Source organism: Geotrypetes seraphini, chromosome 3, assembly GCF_902459505.1.
Source record: "Geotrypetes seraphini chromosome 3, aGeoSer1.1, whole genome shotgun sequence".
NCBI lineage: Eukaryota > Metazoa > Chordata > Amphibia > Gymnophiona > Dermophiidae > Geotrypetes > Geotrypetes seraphini.
Genome location: NC_047086.1, coordinates 122,486,059 through 122,500,863, shown reverse-complemented (window position 1 = coordinate 122,500,863; position 14,805 = coordinate 122,486,059). Strand labels below are relative to the sequence as shown.

Here is a 14,805-nt window from a genome sequence, read left to right as displayed (position 1 = left end):
TGTTCTTTTTAGAAATATAGCAACATGATGGCAGATAAAGGCCAAATGGCCCATCTAGTCTGCCCATCCGAAGTAACCATTATTTTTTCCTCTCTCTCAGAAATCTCATGTGCCTATCTCACGCTTTCTTGAATTCAGACTGTCTCTGTTTCCACCACCTCTTCTGGTAGACTGTTCCACGCATCTAGCACCCTTTATGTAAAAAAGTATTTCCTTAGATTACTCCTGAGCCTATCACCTCTTGAAGGTCTACATAAATGGTTCACTGTCTCTGTCCACTATTGTCTGGTGGATCTAGGTGACAGTTGAATCAAAATACATCACTAAACACAGAGTGGTACCATAATACCTCTGGACTCATTCTACAAGATCATTGGTGGTTTCATGGGTAGAAGCTAGAGTGGTTTTCCCAGAAGAGATTTGCATGGCAGTCACTTGGTCAAACGCTGCATTTTTTTGTTAAGCGTCAAGTGATGTGTCTGCATGTGAGGATAGAGCCTTTGGCAAGGTAATTATTGAGGGGGCCTTGTCTTCCTTCCATCCTGAGTAATATAGCTTTGATTGGAATTGTTCTAGAAGGTTAATACAGAAAGTGAAATTATTCTCAACTTTTAAAATTTCCTTTACTCGAGTCCTGCTAAACCAGCCAAGCATCCCACCTGTAAAGACATCAGGACTGGAATTTTATTTGGAGAACTTGTTATTCCCACTGCTGTTTATATGAAAAATGCTGGATACCAGACAGTCCCCTGGGATGGTTCTAGGGTCCTTATTTCTTGTTTATTGCTCCTTCTTGTTTTAAGTTGTTTACCTACATAAGCCTATTATAAGCTTTGTCAGTATCATACTGAGTGATATCATCAGAATAGTCACATTTCTCTGCCTCCTATCTGCTGGTTGGGACTTGTCTAGCAGAACTCAAGGAAAGGATAATTACCAGGTAAGAGTAATTTCACCATATGGACTAGTTGATTCTCATACTTATATTGCTGCTCCTGAAGAAACTACAGATAATAGTTAAAAAAAAAAGTTTATAAAGCAAAAAAACTTAAAAGGAATTACATTTTCATCTTCAGCAGGTGTCATACTACTGTTTATCATATGAACTCTAGATTAGATTAAATTCAAAGCATCCAATGGCTCCAGGTTTACAGAGTAGATCAGGCTCTGAACATACCCAGACAGATTTTCAGGATATCCATGATGAATATGCATATGATAGATTTGCATGCACTGCCTCCATTACATGCAGCTTTATTTCCTTGTTATTTTTTATGGATATCCTGAAAGCCTGACTGGCTAGGTGTGTTCTGCTTGAGAACAACTTGTGTCGATGTCTCCTTCACAAACTCATCTTAATGCAATCTCATAACTATGGCTTTACCAGTGTCCTGTCTTCCCCAGTCTCTTCAATGTCATTTATAGAGATTCTTGGTAGGTTATGGCAATGGGATTTCTAGTTCAGGTTTACATCTTAACTTGTTCTTGGGGCTGAGAACCAATCTAGCTTGGTGATTGTGTGTTTTAGAGTGCACAATAAGTAAAGTTTTAAGGTACTGTTTTAAAGTATTTAAATCTGTCCGGGATCTATTGCCCAAGGTGACTGCTTCTCTGCTGCAGACTTATGTGCCTTCTCGTTCTTTGAGATCACAAGACAGAGCTTTTTTGGCTGTTCTCATTCTTTGTTCTGTTTCCAAAATTGCAAATCAATCACATATGCTCCATGTAACCGGACCTTTACTATGGAACTCGGTCCCAGATTCTATCCGTCTGACCTTTGATTTTTTTGGCATTTTGGAAAAGTTTGAAAGCCCATTTTTCTTGACCTGTCTTTTCAAATTTGGTTACTTTGTAATCTTGTGCTTGGCTTTTTATTTTAAGGCACATGTGTAAGTTTAATGTATGCTGTTATTTTAACAATCTGCTATGTTTTGTTTGATTATGCATGCAATGTTTTGTTTTAATTATGTATGTATCATTGTTATCCGCATAGATTGTTGATATGCGGGCTACTTAAATAAATAAACATTTGATAGAATCTCTAGGGATTTAGCATCTTCAGAATGCATGGAAGGGTACATAACCCTATTAGGTTCAAGTGGGCTTCCAATCAAAGCAGATTTTTCTGTACTTCTGTGCCTTTCCTTCTATGCTTGTGGCAGTAACAACTTAGAGAGACTTTTCTACCTCCTTTCTGGAAGGATGCTTTAACATTTCTTATATTAAAAATGTGAGTAGATAATAAACCATAAAAAGTATCCATGTATAATTTTGTTGCTTTCTTTTAGGGTCAGGCAGTAGCGAGAATCTCACTCCTACCACTAGCTCCACCAACTCCAGCACCAATGTAGACGACATACGTCCTATAAAGATAGAACCAGGCCTCTCATCTCATTATGGACACACAAGTGCCATTTCTCAGGTAAGGGAGAGGAAGGTGAAAATATAGGTTTTAAAATGGATATTCCATTGTGTTTTCATTGCATTTTAGATCCATGGGCATGCTTTCTGATGTCTTTTTGTCTCTTATGTTGCTTAGGCATCATCGGTTTCTGCAATCTCAGGGCATGGTTCTTCCATTCACCCTTCTATCTCAAGCCTGAAGCTTTCTCCACAAGGGCACCATTCTGCTCTGACAACATCTCCACAAGCCAGCTCTAAACAAGACTCCTGGAATAGCCTTATCTTAGCCTAAAAGTCCAGGCACTATCTGGCTGCCTAAAGAATATCCTCTCCTATGGACTTCAGACATCTAAAATATGACAATATTCTCTAATCAAATTACTCTTCTGTTTCTTTCTTCTTGATGATCTGATGCCACTCTGGAAGAAAATTTCTAGGTGATAAGAAGACTTCCAATAGGGTTTGACTTTTGACAAATACAAAAAAATAAATAAACACAAGAGAGAGGCAAAACTAATACAGTCATACCATGTTCCCTTGAACTAAAAATAGTACTAGCCTGTGAAACAAAAGCAGATATTAGACTCCAAGAAAAACCCTGACTTGAATGGGATGGATACATTCTTCTCACAGAGCTACCAAACAGATGACTCCAGTCCATTTTCTGAAGGCCCAATAGTGACCTTTCAAGGTTAGGTGGAGCCTGACCCCTAAAGTTCTTGGATAGATTTGGCTGAGTTAATAAATTTAGTAGAACTGCTGATCTTAAAAAAATAAACAAATAAAAATCTGTCCAGAATTCTATAAAATTATATTGGATCCAAAGGTCTTAGAAGCTTATTTAATGTTGACTTTTTCTTTATAATCCTGGGAGCATATTTAGAAGAACCTGTACTTGAAGCTGATGAAGACAATGTCGCAGACAAAAAAATATACAATTAAAGCTGCTGTTTTGCTGAACTGGGCTGAAAAAAACTATTGGGTTAGGCCATCGATGAAGAACGTCCTTAAATGTAGCTATGGCCTAGTTTGGCAAACAGTACTGATTTTAAATAAAAATTTTACCATAAATATGGAAAGAAAAGATACTCCTGGAATAGGGCCCTTCATTATGAATGCACTGTCCCTCCGAATTATTGCTGTTCTTTTAATGTCTAGGCTCTTTTCTATTTTCTGGATACTGTATACCAACCAGCATTTGTTTTCCTTAATGAAGAGCTACAGTTAATCTAGCTGCCTCTTCTATAGCCATCTAATCATACTTGCTGTCCCCAACCCTCAAAATATACAGAAAAAGAATGTGTACTTGAATAGACTGTGGATATGAAGCTAATCAACTAAAATGTCATCATGCACAGGCAATGAAAATTTGTCCTTGGTAACATTACATTACTGTTTAATATTTTTTGAGGCAAGTGGAAGGACAACTTTAGTCCTCGTAAGGAAGATGTAACAGCTGTATGATAACGTTCTAGGAAAATAAAAACAAAGACAAAGTGTGTGTTCAAAGGGAATACTGTAAATGGACCTTCTTCAGCCTTAAACTGTTAAATTTTAAAAGGAAGCACACTGTGAAATGTGTTTGTTTTCATGGAATGCTGAAGTTTGTTTGGGTTTTTAATGTTTCATATTGGCAGAAATCCCTAACCCTGTGCTTTTTGGTCCACTCTATCCACAAATCTTAACTGCCTATGGCCAAGACTATAAGAGAAAATGCAGTAACATAAATTCAGACATTAGTGATAGACTTCTCTGGCCAGTGATAAATGACTCCATCCATCCTTATTAAGTTATCTTATGACCTGAAGTTGTAATATAGCTATATCCAGGGGTAAAAGATGAGGAAACACGAGGCTGACTTCATCTCCAGTACTGCAAATCTTGGGCTATTTTACAGCCCCCTTTTGTAAAAGAGATCTTTTATTAGTTGCAATAAGAAAAGAGGGGGGGAGGGAAGATCACTACATATATGTGGTTGAAAAAGCAATTTGTGGGGTATGAACAGCTTTCCTCATAGGCACAGAATGAGGGACACTTTTGCCAAATTCAGTGATATAACAACCTAGTGAAAGAATCCAAGGTCAAACCTGTAACTATGTTGTAAACCACAGAAGAAGGAATTTTAAATCCCAGTTCGATAACAACCACTGCTGGATTTCTGAAAAGTCTGGCATACAACAGACCAATAATTGTTTTTCTTTTTGTGAACATGCAATGCATTCTAATCACTGTTTGACCAAAATCATTATGTAATTAGAATAATCTGATTGACAGATTTGAATGTGGCTGATTGGAAAAGCAAGTGAATTTCAGAGGAGCTTAATGTTGATTGACTGTTCTTAATGTTTCTGGGGAAAAAAGTGAGTTGGCTATCTTGAGGCTCCCCTTTTCCCTCTATTTAGTGTTCTGAACTCACTGAGAAGTCCCACAAAATAAGATGTTATTTCTGACAACAAACCAAGCTACAATTTGAAAGATGTAAAAATTGTTATTATAGGTTGTATGAATACTAGTACACATATCTTCTACACCTGTGGAACTTACAAAAATAAAGTTTCTTCATTGAACTAAAAGATAGACAAATTATTGTGATAACACAGTCGAAAATAAGAAAAGCAATATACAACATGAATGGAAAATGATGGCTCATAGAATATAATGATAAACATGTTTTGGGAACAGATTAAGGCATGAGATTGAAAGCTTTTAGTAATGTCATCCTGATTGCTTTGAAAAACTACATGGACAAACTTCCTACCCCCTCCCCCCTGCCCTTTCTTCCATCTCTGAAGGAGACCAAACAAACATCAGGGTCTTGGGAGAGCTTGGTGATCTGCTGATTGGCAGAATTCCAACCAAGAATCTCCCTGAACCACGGGTGACAGCCCAATTTATTAGCTTCATGACATCATTTCATTCATTATTATTCATACGTAAGTTAATACATCTTCCAATTAGAATACAATTTCTTCATTAAGATCCAATGATAAACTGCATATGACTGCATTTTGCCACTGGGTCCATATTTGGTTTATTGGTCATGTGATTTCTTGTCATTAGTAATTTTCTCTAACATTAGCAATTCTATAATGACTTATAAATTACACACTATTGGTTTCACTACTCTCAGTATTTATATTTAGACTAGCTGAGATTATTCTTTATTTCAATGCATTGGACATCTTGTAACAATGTGTTAGCTTAGGGTACAGTGAACTGTTCCCTATTCTAGGCCCCCATCTCTTTACCAATCTTACAGGAAGTAACAGCTGACAGAAACATCTATTTAAAAACTTTAAGTAATAGCTTGCCAGTAATGCTAACCAATCAATATTCTTTTACTGTAACTCTAAAGCATTTCTACATCATCCAGCTTCATCTTTTATTATTTGTATATCCCAGACAAGGGGTGTCTTACATATTGGGTTATGGGCCTCCCTATATCCTGCTTAAAACTATTATTGCCATCAACCTCTCCCCTCTGATCCCATGAGGGATCACTGATTTGCCCCAAGTGTGTCAATCCTATTTAAGAGAGGTGTAAGATGTTGTCACAGGGAAGAGGTTTTTGAAGATGGGGGACCCTATAGGAAGCCCCAGATACCCTTAAAACATTGAATTTCAAGTCCCCCCTCACACACACACACACACTCACAACTGTCTCCCATAGACAGTAATGCACTGTGCTCACAGAACTGGAAGATGCTTTGTTTGCATCAGCTCTCGCTGTAGCTGGACTATGGAGAAGATTTCTATCTCAGAAAAGCTTGTGATTTTCCCAAAGATTTGTCTCTTTGAGTTACCTTTTAGTTAAACACCAAGGTTCGGAAATCCTCAACCCCACTAGCTCCTCATGCATCTTTGAGGGGGGGAGAGGAAGCAGCTGGCACCCACTACAGTCCTCTGGACCAGCATGGGGTCACTCAGCCTGCGTGCAAGTGCCTGATAAATCAGGGGTGAGCCAAGCTCCCAGGGGAACACTCCCCAAACTGCTAAAAAGTTAGTGCAAGCCAGCTAGGTAAGTTCCTTGTAAAAAGGTTGCCCTCCCAGCTACAGCCGTCTGATCCAGAGACTATCATCTCCCAGGCAGAGCTGTCCCAGGATTTCTGGGAATCTCTGGAGCACCAAGAAGCCTACTATGCCCTTTGCACTGGAAGATGCTGTTGTCCCAGTTTAATGCGATGATCAGGAAGTGGAGAAGGTGTGATAGTGTGGAAATTACTTTTGAAAATTGTTCCTTAGTGATGTATTAAATAGTCTTTAGCAAAAAAAACAAAAGTGTGTTTTTCTACCTATATGACTGCTCTTAGCCTGTGATAAGATTAAAAACAAAGAGTTATAATACATGAAACAATAACAAATGCTACTTGCTATTTCTATTAGAATTTGACACTGCTCAGACAAGTTGGTTTCCTTAGCCTTAGACACGAAGCAAGATATGATTAATAATTTATATATTAATTGTAACAAATTTACTAAAAGGAGATTATGTACTTACCCTGGTAAGCTCTTTTCCAGTAGATAGGTGAGGCATTTTAGACAAGTGGGTTGTGTCCCAATAGCCGCATGCCTTACGCAAAAGGAATCCAATCCGGATTTTTTTCTGTGACTCTACTTCAGTGTGCTCTCTAGCTCCACCTGCAGTTAGTACCGAAGTACCGAGAGCCACCTTACAAACATGAATTAGAAACACCCATGGCAATGAAATTCATAAACAATTGTTCTGTTCAAGAAGAAAATGAGAACATGGACCAGAAACAGACAACAAATGCATCAAAGGAGCTCAGAAACGACCCCTGCATAAAACAGTAACATACACAGATTCTTCCCAGCCCAAGTGCTGACTGTCATCCAAGAATCAACTTGGAGAAGCATAAATGGCCAGTAGGCAGGCACAGGAAAGACAGGGTGGGAGTCTGGAATGACTCACTTATCTACTAAATAAGATCTTACCAGGGTAAGTACATAATCTCCTTGTGTTAAGGGGCAGCAACTAGGCAGGTCTTTGGCAGACAATTGCCATGAAAAATATATGCAGAGCAGTGTGGAATAAAACCACACACAGTATCCAATGACACCATGAACCGGTTTAAAAAAGTTCAAGGATACCAAATATGTCTAATAAAATGTTTATTGTAAATCCAAATGTAACTACACAGCTGTATACCAATAGTAGGTGATATAGGATAAAATGTTAGGCCCCCAACATAGTCTGTGTTTTGAAAAAAAACAGCCTTCCTCAGGTGCCCATGTATCTTGAGCATACATCTGCTACTTAGGAAAGGGTAGTAGCTAGTGTCAAAGTTTGCAGAACGGGCACGCTGCTCAACTGATGCAACCCATCACCCATTTTAGTATCTTCTCCTGTGGCATTAGCTGTACCTACTGTTTCCTATGTAGCTGATGTGTGCTCAAGCTACATGGACCTCCTGAGGAAGGCTGATTTTGCCAAAACACGGGTCGTGTTGATCCTAATATTTTTATCCCACATCAACTACTATTGTGTAGAGCAGTCTAGCTATGTTTGGATTTACAGTAAACATTTTATTACACATTTTTTGGAATCCTTGGACTTTTTAAACCAGTTCTTGCAGTCACTGGATACTGTGTGTGGGTTTATTCCACTGTGCTCTGCGTATATTTTTCATGGCAACTGTCTGCCAAAGCCCTGCCTAGTTACTGCCTCTTAACACAAAATGCCCTTAATGTGTGAATTATTGTGCCAAGGTGCAGAAACGGCAAAATATAATGCACTTTAGCAAAAGGACCCTTTCCCCCTAATTCTATAAAATCGGGTGCCCAACTTTACGCTTAGTGGTCCAAGTTGGGAGTCCAATATAGAATAAGGTCAGTTGCGCACTCAATTTTATAATTGTCTGTTAATTGGTATTGACAGCCAATTATTGGTCTACATTGGTGTTAATTGACACCAATTCATAGTTGTGCACGCAACTGACCTTAGTCACTATTCTAGAAGCTGCATGTGCAATTTCTGTTGTGCATAACTTCTAGGGGATGGGGTCTTTGGCAACGCATGGTCAGGTCAGGGGTGTTCCTATGAAGTACATATTTGCAGGTTAAAGAATACTAAGGATTACACACCTAACTACCAAAAGTTAGGTGCAAGCATTTACACCAGCCTTTGACATAGCATAAATGCTCTCACCTAAGATTATGTGTAAAAGTGTGAACTTGTTTCAGTATCATCCTAGCACTCAAATTTCTGCTTATATAGAATAGAAGATCCCCATGATAGAATCACTGCAATCACTAACACAAGTGGAGAAAAAGAGACCAAAGATAAACAACCCCACATGATTCAACACATCAAATTGTGCAAACTGGGGCACTATACAGTCATTGGTCTCTCAAAACCCCCCACAATATTCATATATTCAAAGTACCGTTCACTCAGGATTGCAGAATAATTTTCTCAAACGTAGAAGTACTGCAGGACTACATCATTACAAACTTTTTTAAAGTTGGTGCAAGGAGTCATTCCAAAAGCCAAAATGTTACCAGCCAGACTCGAAAGCGGCCCTGTTTCGCATAAAGCTATCTCAAGAGTCCTGGCACAATGCTCCTCAAAATCACCACAAAACAAAATAGAAAGAATTGTCTTGTTCAAGGCTCACCAGCCTTTTTCTATTTTCTTTTTTGTTTTGTGGTGATTTTGAGGTCACCATGCCCACTAGTTTAAAATTCAGTCTCTTTGCTAGGGTGCTTACAGAAGTGCGTGGACTTCAGTGAAATTAAACGAAATAAGACTTCTACAGTGCTAATGATTCCAGAATGCAAGAAGTCATTTTGTAATGCTCTCACACATGCTTTATGAATGAATTTGGGTTCAAACGTTTTGGCATGCAATTTGGGGAGCAACATTTAAAAAATCCTGTATTTATAACTAGAGGTGTTATATCAATTAATTATCTTTGAGATCAATTCTACCACTGGGAAGTTTGTTGTCTCGTGAATATAAACCACTGGATATATTATTAGCTGTTTCTTTACAAATGTTACATATACTTGGAAAGATTGTGGTATGTTAAATAATATGTTTCGGAAGAATACTATGCATATAATTTATAAATTCAAATTAGCTGCTGCTGAAAAATGTAATAAATTCAAAGCACTGAAAATTTGGCAACAAGTTAATATTGAATTCATTGTATGACATCTCTTTTTCTCTCTCTATCCTTTTCTTGGTAACTAATTTGAAGTACACTGTAAGTAAGGTTTAAATTTGCCTGCCTCTGCTTCAAAGTACTATACGGCCTGACCCCCAAGTACATAACGGACCTTTTCGCATTTTCTAATAACAAACTCAAGAGAAACACCCCCCCAAAACTCATTTCCCCTCCAGTTAGAGGCTGCAAAATGAAAAAACACCACGAACACCTTCTCTCTCACCAAGCAGTCCTATGGGGCAAAGACCTAGACCAACTGCTTTTGCCCACTACATACGGGGAATTCAGGGAACGCCTAAAAACATACCTATTCCAGAAATACCTAAACAATTGACCCGCTCTCCCTCTCCCTCCCCACTCCCTATTCCACCTGAACTTACAGCACTGTTATAAATATAATCTGTTATCTTCATCTTATCGTAACTTTACGTTGCTATTTATCCACAACAGGTCCTGTCGGGCATTACCTACTAAAATGTACATATTACATTTTCGCTTAGCAAATTGTATTTCTATACTATTGCCTCCTGAGGTCTCTGATCTCTGTATTTCCTCTGAATATCTACTTATTGTATTTCGCTGAATGTCCAGCACTCTTGATTGTAAACCGCCTAGAAGTCGCAAGATTGTGGCGGTATAGAAGAATAAAGTTATTATTATTATTATTACACTGGGTCTTTACTGTTTTTTTCTCTTCATTTTTCTCAATTGTTTTCTTTTTATGTCTCAGAATTTTCTAACATGCCTTAACTAGTTAATGTGTGTTAATGGAGATTAACCCATCCTACGTATTGAGATTATGGGCTCCTTTTACTATGGTGCGTTACGGCATTAACGCGGGAAGTAGCACGAGTTACAATGCCACGCACACTAGATGCTAATGCCAGCATTGAGTTGGCGTTAGTTCTTGGTGTTTAACACGGGATTAGCACGCACGGCAATGCTGCACGTGCTAAAAACGCTAGCGCACCTTAGTAAAAAGAGCCCTTTATGTACATTCCCATACACACACACATACGCACATAAAATCTTCTCTCGTGCAGATTTTTTCCTTATCTCCTCTTTTGTACTACATTATCATTATAATTGATATACTAAGGAAAACTATCTCTGATCACTGCAATCTCCCTATAATTTGATAACATCATACCTAAGAATTCAACCCCCCCTTGGAGATTCAGCCCCTCCCTAATCCAAGATGAGAAATTTATCAAATATATAAAAGAAAAAAAATGATAAATATTTCTCAAATAATTCCGAAGACTACAAAATGAATATCTGATGGGATGCTTTCAAAGCAACCATCAGAGGAAATATAAACTATACGCTGTCGAGTTAAGTAATAGCGGTGCAGGAGTTTAAATTGAGTGTCCTGGTACTCAACCGATTTAGTGAAAGTATAAAGGGTGGTAAAACACTCCTGAAACGGATGCTCATCAATAGATACACCCAAATCACCCTGCCAGGCCTCTCTCACTCTGGAAATCCCATCCGTGGGACTTGAGAGCTTCAATAGTTTATACCAGTGTGAAAGCTTATTCAAAGAAGCCGGGGTGGCATGAAATTGGGTGTCAAGCCTCCCAGACGCCCATGCTCCCGGATTACGGGTACGTTCCATCTCCCAGTAATGGCGGACCTGAAAATAGGAAAACAAAAAATGATTGGGGAGGTCCCAGGTCCGCTGAACCTGGGAAAAGGATGGGAAAGTCTGAGGGTCCAACTCAAGCAACTGCGCCATGCCCGTGCAACCCCGAGACGCCCAGCCCTGAAACACGGAAGTCCCCCAGCTCGGCTGAAAGTTGGAGTTACCCAGAAAACGAAGGAAGGGAGACACCGTGGGGCTAAGCCCCTGTCGGCGCCTCCACCAACGCCAGGCTTGCCGTAATGGCCACATAGATTGCAGCTGAACTCTATACCGGTGAGAGGGGTCGGATTGTGAATGGAGCAAATTCACAAACTGAAAAGGGTGAGTCCAACCCTCCACCCATCCCGGCGGAGAGTATCGTTCACATCCCGAGTGCCCTTCATGTATCCAACGCATGAGCACGGCCACATTGTAGAGGCGAATGTCAGGGACATTCAGCCCTCCATCAGACTTATCCAACATCAGTTTCGCCATACTAAGTCGCGGAGCCTTGGAGCACCAAATAAACTTGGAGATAATCGACTTGAATTTGAGTTCTTCTCTACGACGCAACCAAATTGGCATGGTCTGCAACGGGTATAACAGTTTCGGAAGCATGACCATTTTGACTAGTGCTATCCTGCCCATCAGGCCCAACAGCAAGTCCTTCCAACGCTGACAAAGCTTGCCTATCTCCTCCAAAGGCCGCAAAACATTCTCCGCATAGAGAACGGAAGACTGTGTGCTTAAGAAAATACCCAGGTACCGCATAGGCGCTGCCTTGGGCGGAATAGCCAAGAGCGCGTGCCACGGCTCCGGTGGGCCCCCAGACAGCAGTAAAAGTTCTGACTTAGAGCAGTTAACCTGAAGTCCAGAAAGCAACCCAAAAGCCCTCACCACTGCAAGAGCCCTATCCAGATGAATGGGAGCCTGATCCAAATACAAAAGGATATCGTCCGCAAACAAGCTGATTTTACATTCGTGGCCCCCCACTCTCACCCCCCGGATATGGTCACACCCTCTAATTTTGATGGCTAAGGGCTCCATGGCCAGCAAGAACAATAACGGGGACAGTGGGCAGCCCTGCCGAGTGCCCCGCTGAAGGCCAAAACGAGCTGTCAAACACCCATTAATTAATAGGCGAGCCTGCGGCTCAACATACAGAGCCATCACCCAGGCCAGAAAGGAGTCCCGAAATCCGTACTGTTCCAAAGTCCAAAAGAGATATTCCCAGAAGATGCTGTCAAACGCCTTTTCCATGTCCAATCCCGCAATAGCTGATTGTCCCCCCCCTCCCCGCATGAGTCCGAATGGCTCCCAACACTTTCATCAAATTCATGGAAGCATAACGGCTTGGAACAAAACCCACCTGGTCGTGGTGAATAAGGTCGGGCAAAACAGCATTCAGCCTATGCGCTAGGGTGGCTGCCAGCAGCTTAATATCCTGATCTAATAGAGAGATGGGCCGATACGAACTCACCAATGCATGGTCCTTGCCCGGTTTCGGCAATAAGACCACATGAGCAAGGTTATCAGGAAACACGGCATCGCCCGCGGACACTCCATTATACAGGGCGCACAAGGGCGGAGCCACCAAATCCTGGAGAATCCTATAATATTCTGGACCTAAACCATCAGGGCCCGGTGCTTTCGCCAAGGTAAGGGAGCGGATACTCCGCAAAAGTTCCTCTGTCGTAAGCGGAGCATTCAAGGCCTGTAGCTGCAAGGGCTCAAGACCCGGAAGACGAAGATCAGAGAAAAAAGAGAGCAAAGCCTCTCGATCCAAGGGACGTGCTTCGTTCAGCTTCGAGTAAAAAGAAACAAATTGTTCCTCTATTTGCTGAGCTGTGGTGTACTCGGTACCCCGGGCATCCTTAATGGATGTAATAACTTGCTTCTTTTTAGGTAGGCGCACCAAATTAGCTAAAAGTTTCCCAGCCTTGCTCCCTCAGCGATACATTTGGTATCTGTGATAATACAAAGAAGTCCGCATACGATCATTAAGCAGCACCTCTATCTGTTCCCTCAGCGACCTAAGTTCTCGTTTGTCGGAGTCGGACATCGACTGAATATGGTGCTGCCTAAGGGTACGCAATTCACTCGTAAGTCGCAGTATCTTCCCATCCCGTCTTCCCATCCCGCTCTTTCCTCTTATGGGCCGTGAATGCTATGATATGCCCTCTCATCACCGCTTTGGAGGCATACCAGTACGTACTGGGACTCACATCGGTGGTCTGATTAGTCAGTTGATAATCTACCCATCGCGCTCTAAGGTATTCCCGAAACGCCTTATCCATATACAATTGAGGAGCCAGTTTCCAGGACGTACCCCTAACCGTAGAGGAAAAAGAAAGGGTCACCACCACGGGAGCATGATCCGAGACAGTGCACTCCAAGATATCCGCTCGTAAAGCCGCAGTAAACAACCGGCGATCTAGAAGAAGGTAATCCATCCTTCCAGACACGCAGCTTTGCTGGAAAGGTAAGGGCAAACTGGATGCCTTTGGAATGGAGTATGGTGCAGAAAGGAGACATGAGCTTGCGTTGCGCTGACACTCGAACAGAGTAATCATTAAATAGAAGCAGCTTTGCTCCCTGGTAGTCCAGGGGTCCTTTCTTTCGGTACGCCCGCAGAAGGGCTTCCTTCTCCCGCCAGCTGTTGTAGCGGGCGATCGCGGTGCGAGGTCTCCTATTCTCCATTTGTTGCGGGGATCCAATTCGATGTGCTCTTTCACAGGCAAAAAGCAAGCCAGATTCTTTCAGCTGCAACTGGTCTGGGAGCCATGTAGAGAAAATATGATAAAGCTCCGCATCCTTAACATTCTCCGGGAGCCCCACCAGCCTAAGGTTATTCCGGCGGCTCCGGTTTTCCTGCTCATCAAGCTGCTCTTTCAAGTGCTCTGTTTCCTTTTGTAGCACGAGCACTCTAGCATCGAGGCCGCTGCACGTGTCTTCTTGCGCGGCTACCCTCTGTTCCACATCAGTGATTCTGCGGACATGAGAATCGAATTTCTCATGCATTTCTTCCATGCCCGATTGAAGTTTATTTAATCGGTCCGCCAGCGCTGCTGAGACGGAGCGAGTGATCTCTTGCACCCACTCCCCTGCGGGGACCGTAAAAGTCGCGGTCTCGTCCGCCATCTTGGCTGGGGTCAGAGCGGGCCGATCCTTCACTTCTCGCGCCGGTGTTACAGGCATACCAGATCCCCCGGTAAGCGTCGGATCCGCTACCTCCTCCACACGGCTCTTCTCTGCTTTTCCCCGCCGCTCCGAGTCGTCGGCAGCAGTAAGTAGCCAGATTTAAAGGCCGATTTTTAGGGGATTCGGAGGGAGCTCCACTCGCACGCGACCTCTCAGGCAGGCTGCATCACGTGACCCCGTTAACTGATAGTTCTTTTCTCAAATCAGTCATCATAGTTATACCTAAACCAGAAAAGGATCAAACTAAAGTAAGCAACTACAGGCCTATATTCTTAATAAATATAGATAATAAAATAGAGTATATGCAAAAGCAATAGCCACTAGATTAAAAAGTATACTCCCATACTTTATCCACAGAGATCAAAATGAGTTCACTCCCAATAGACTTCC

The 14,805-nt window shown here is 41.5% G+C and overlaps 1 protein-coding gene across 4 annotated transcripts in view; it reads left to right on the top strand.

The window, feature by feature from the left end:
* GATA4 (GATA binding protein 4) overlaps positions 1 to 9,759 on the top strand; it is a 149,864-nt gene extending 140,105 nt beyond the window's left edge. For all 4 annotated transcript variants that reach the window (XM_033935541.1, XM_033935540.1, XM_033935542.1 and 1 more), the window contains exons 6-7: positions 2,289 to 2,422; positions 2,540 to 9,759. In XM_033935541.1, coding sequence (XP_033791432.1) covers positions 2,289 to 2,422; positions 2,540 to 2,695 — 290 coding nt within the window. In that variant the 3' untranslated portion in view covers positions 2,696 to 9,759. The remainder of the gene's footprint in view (positions 1 to 2,288; positions 2,423 to 2,539) is intronic.
* Positions 9,760 to 14,805: the final 5,046 nt, after the last annotated feature.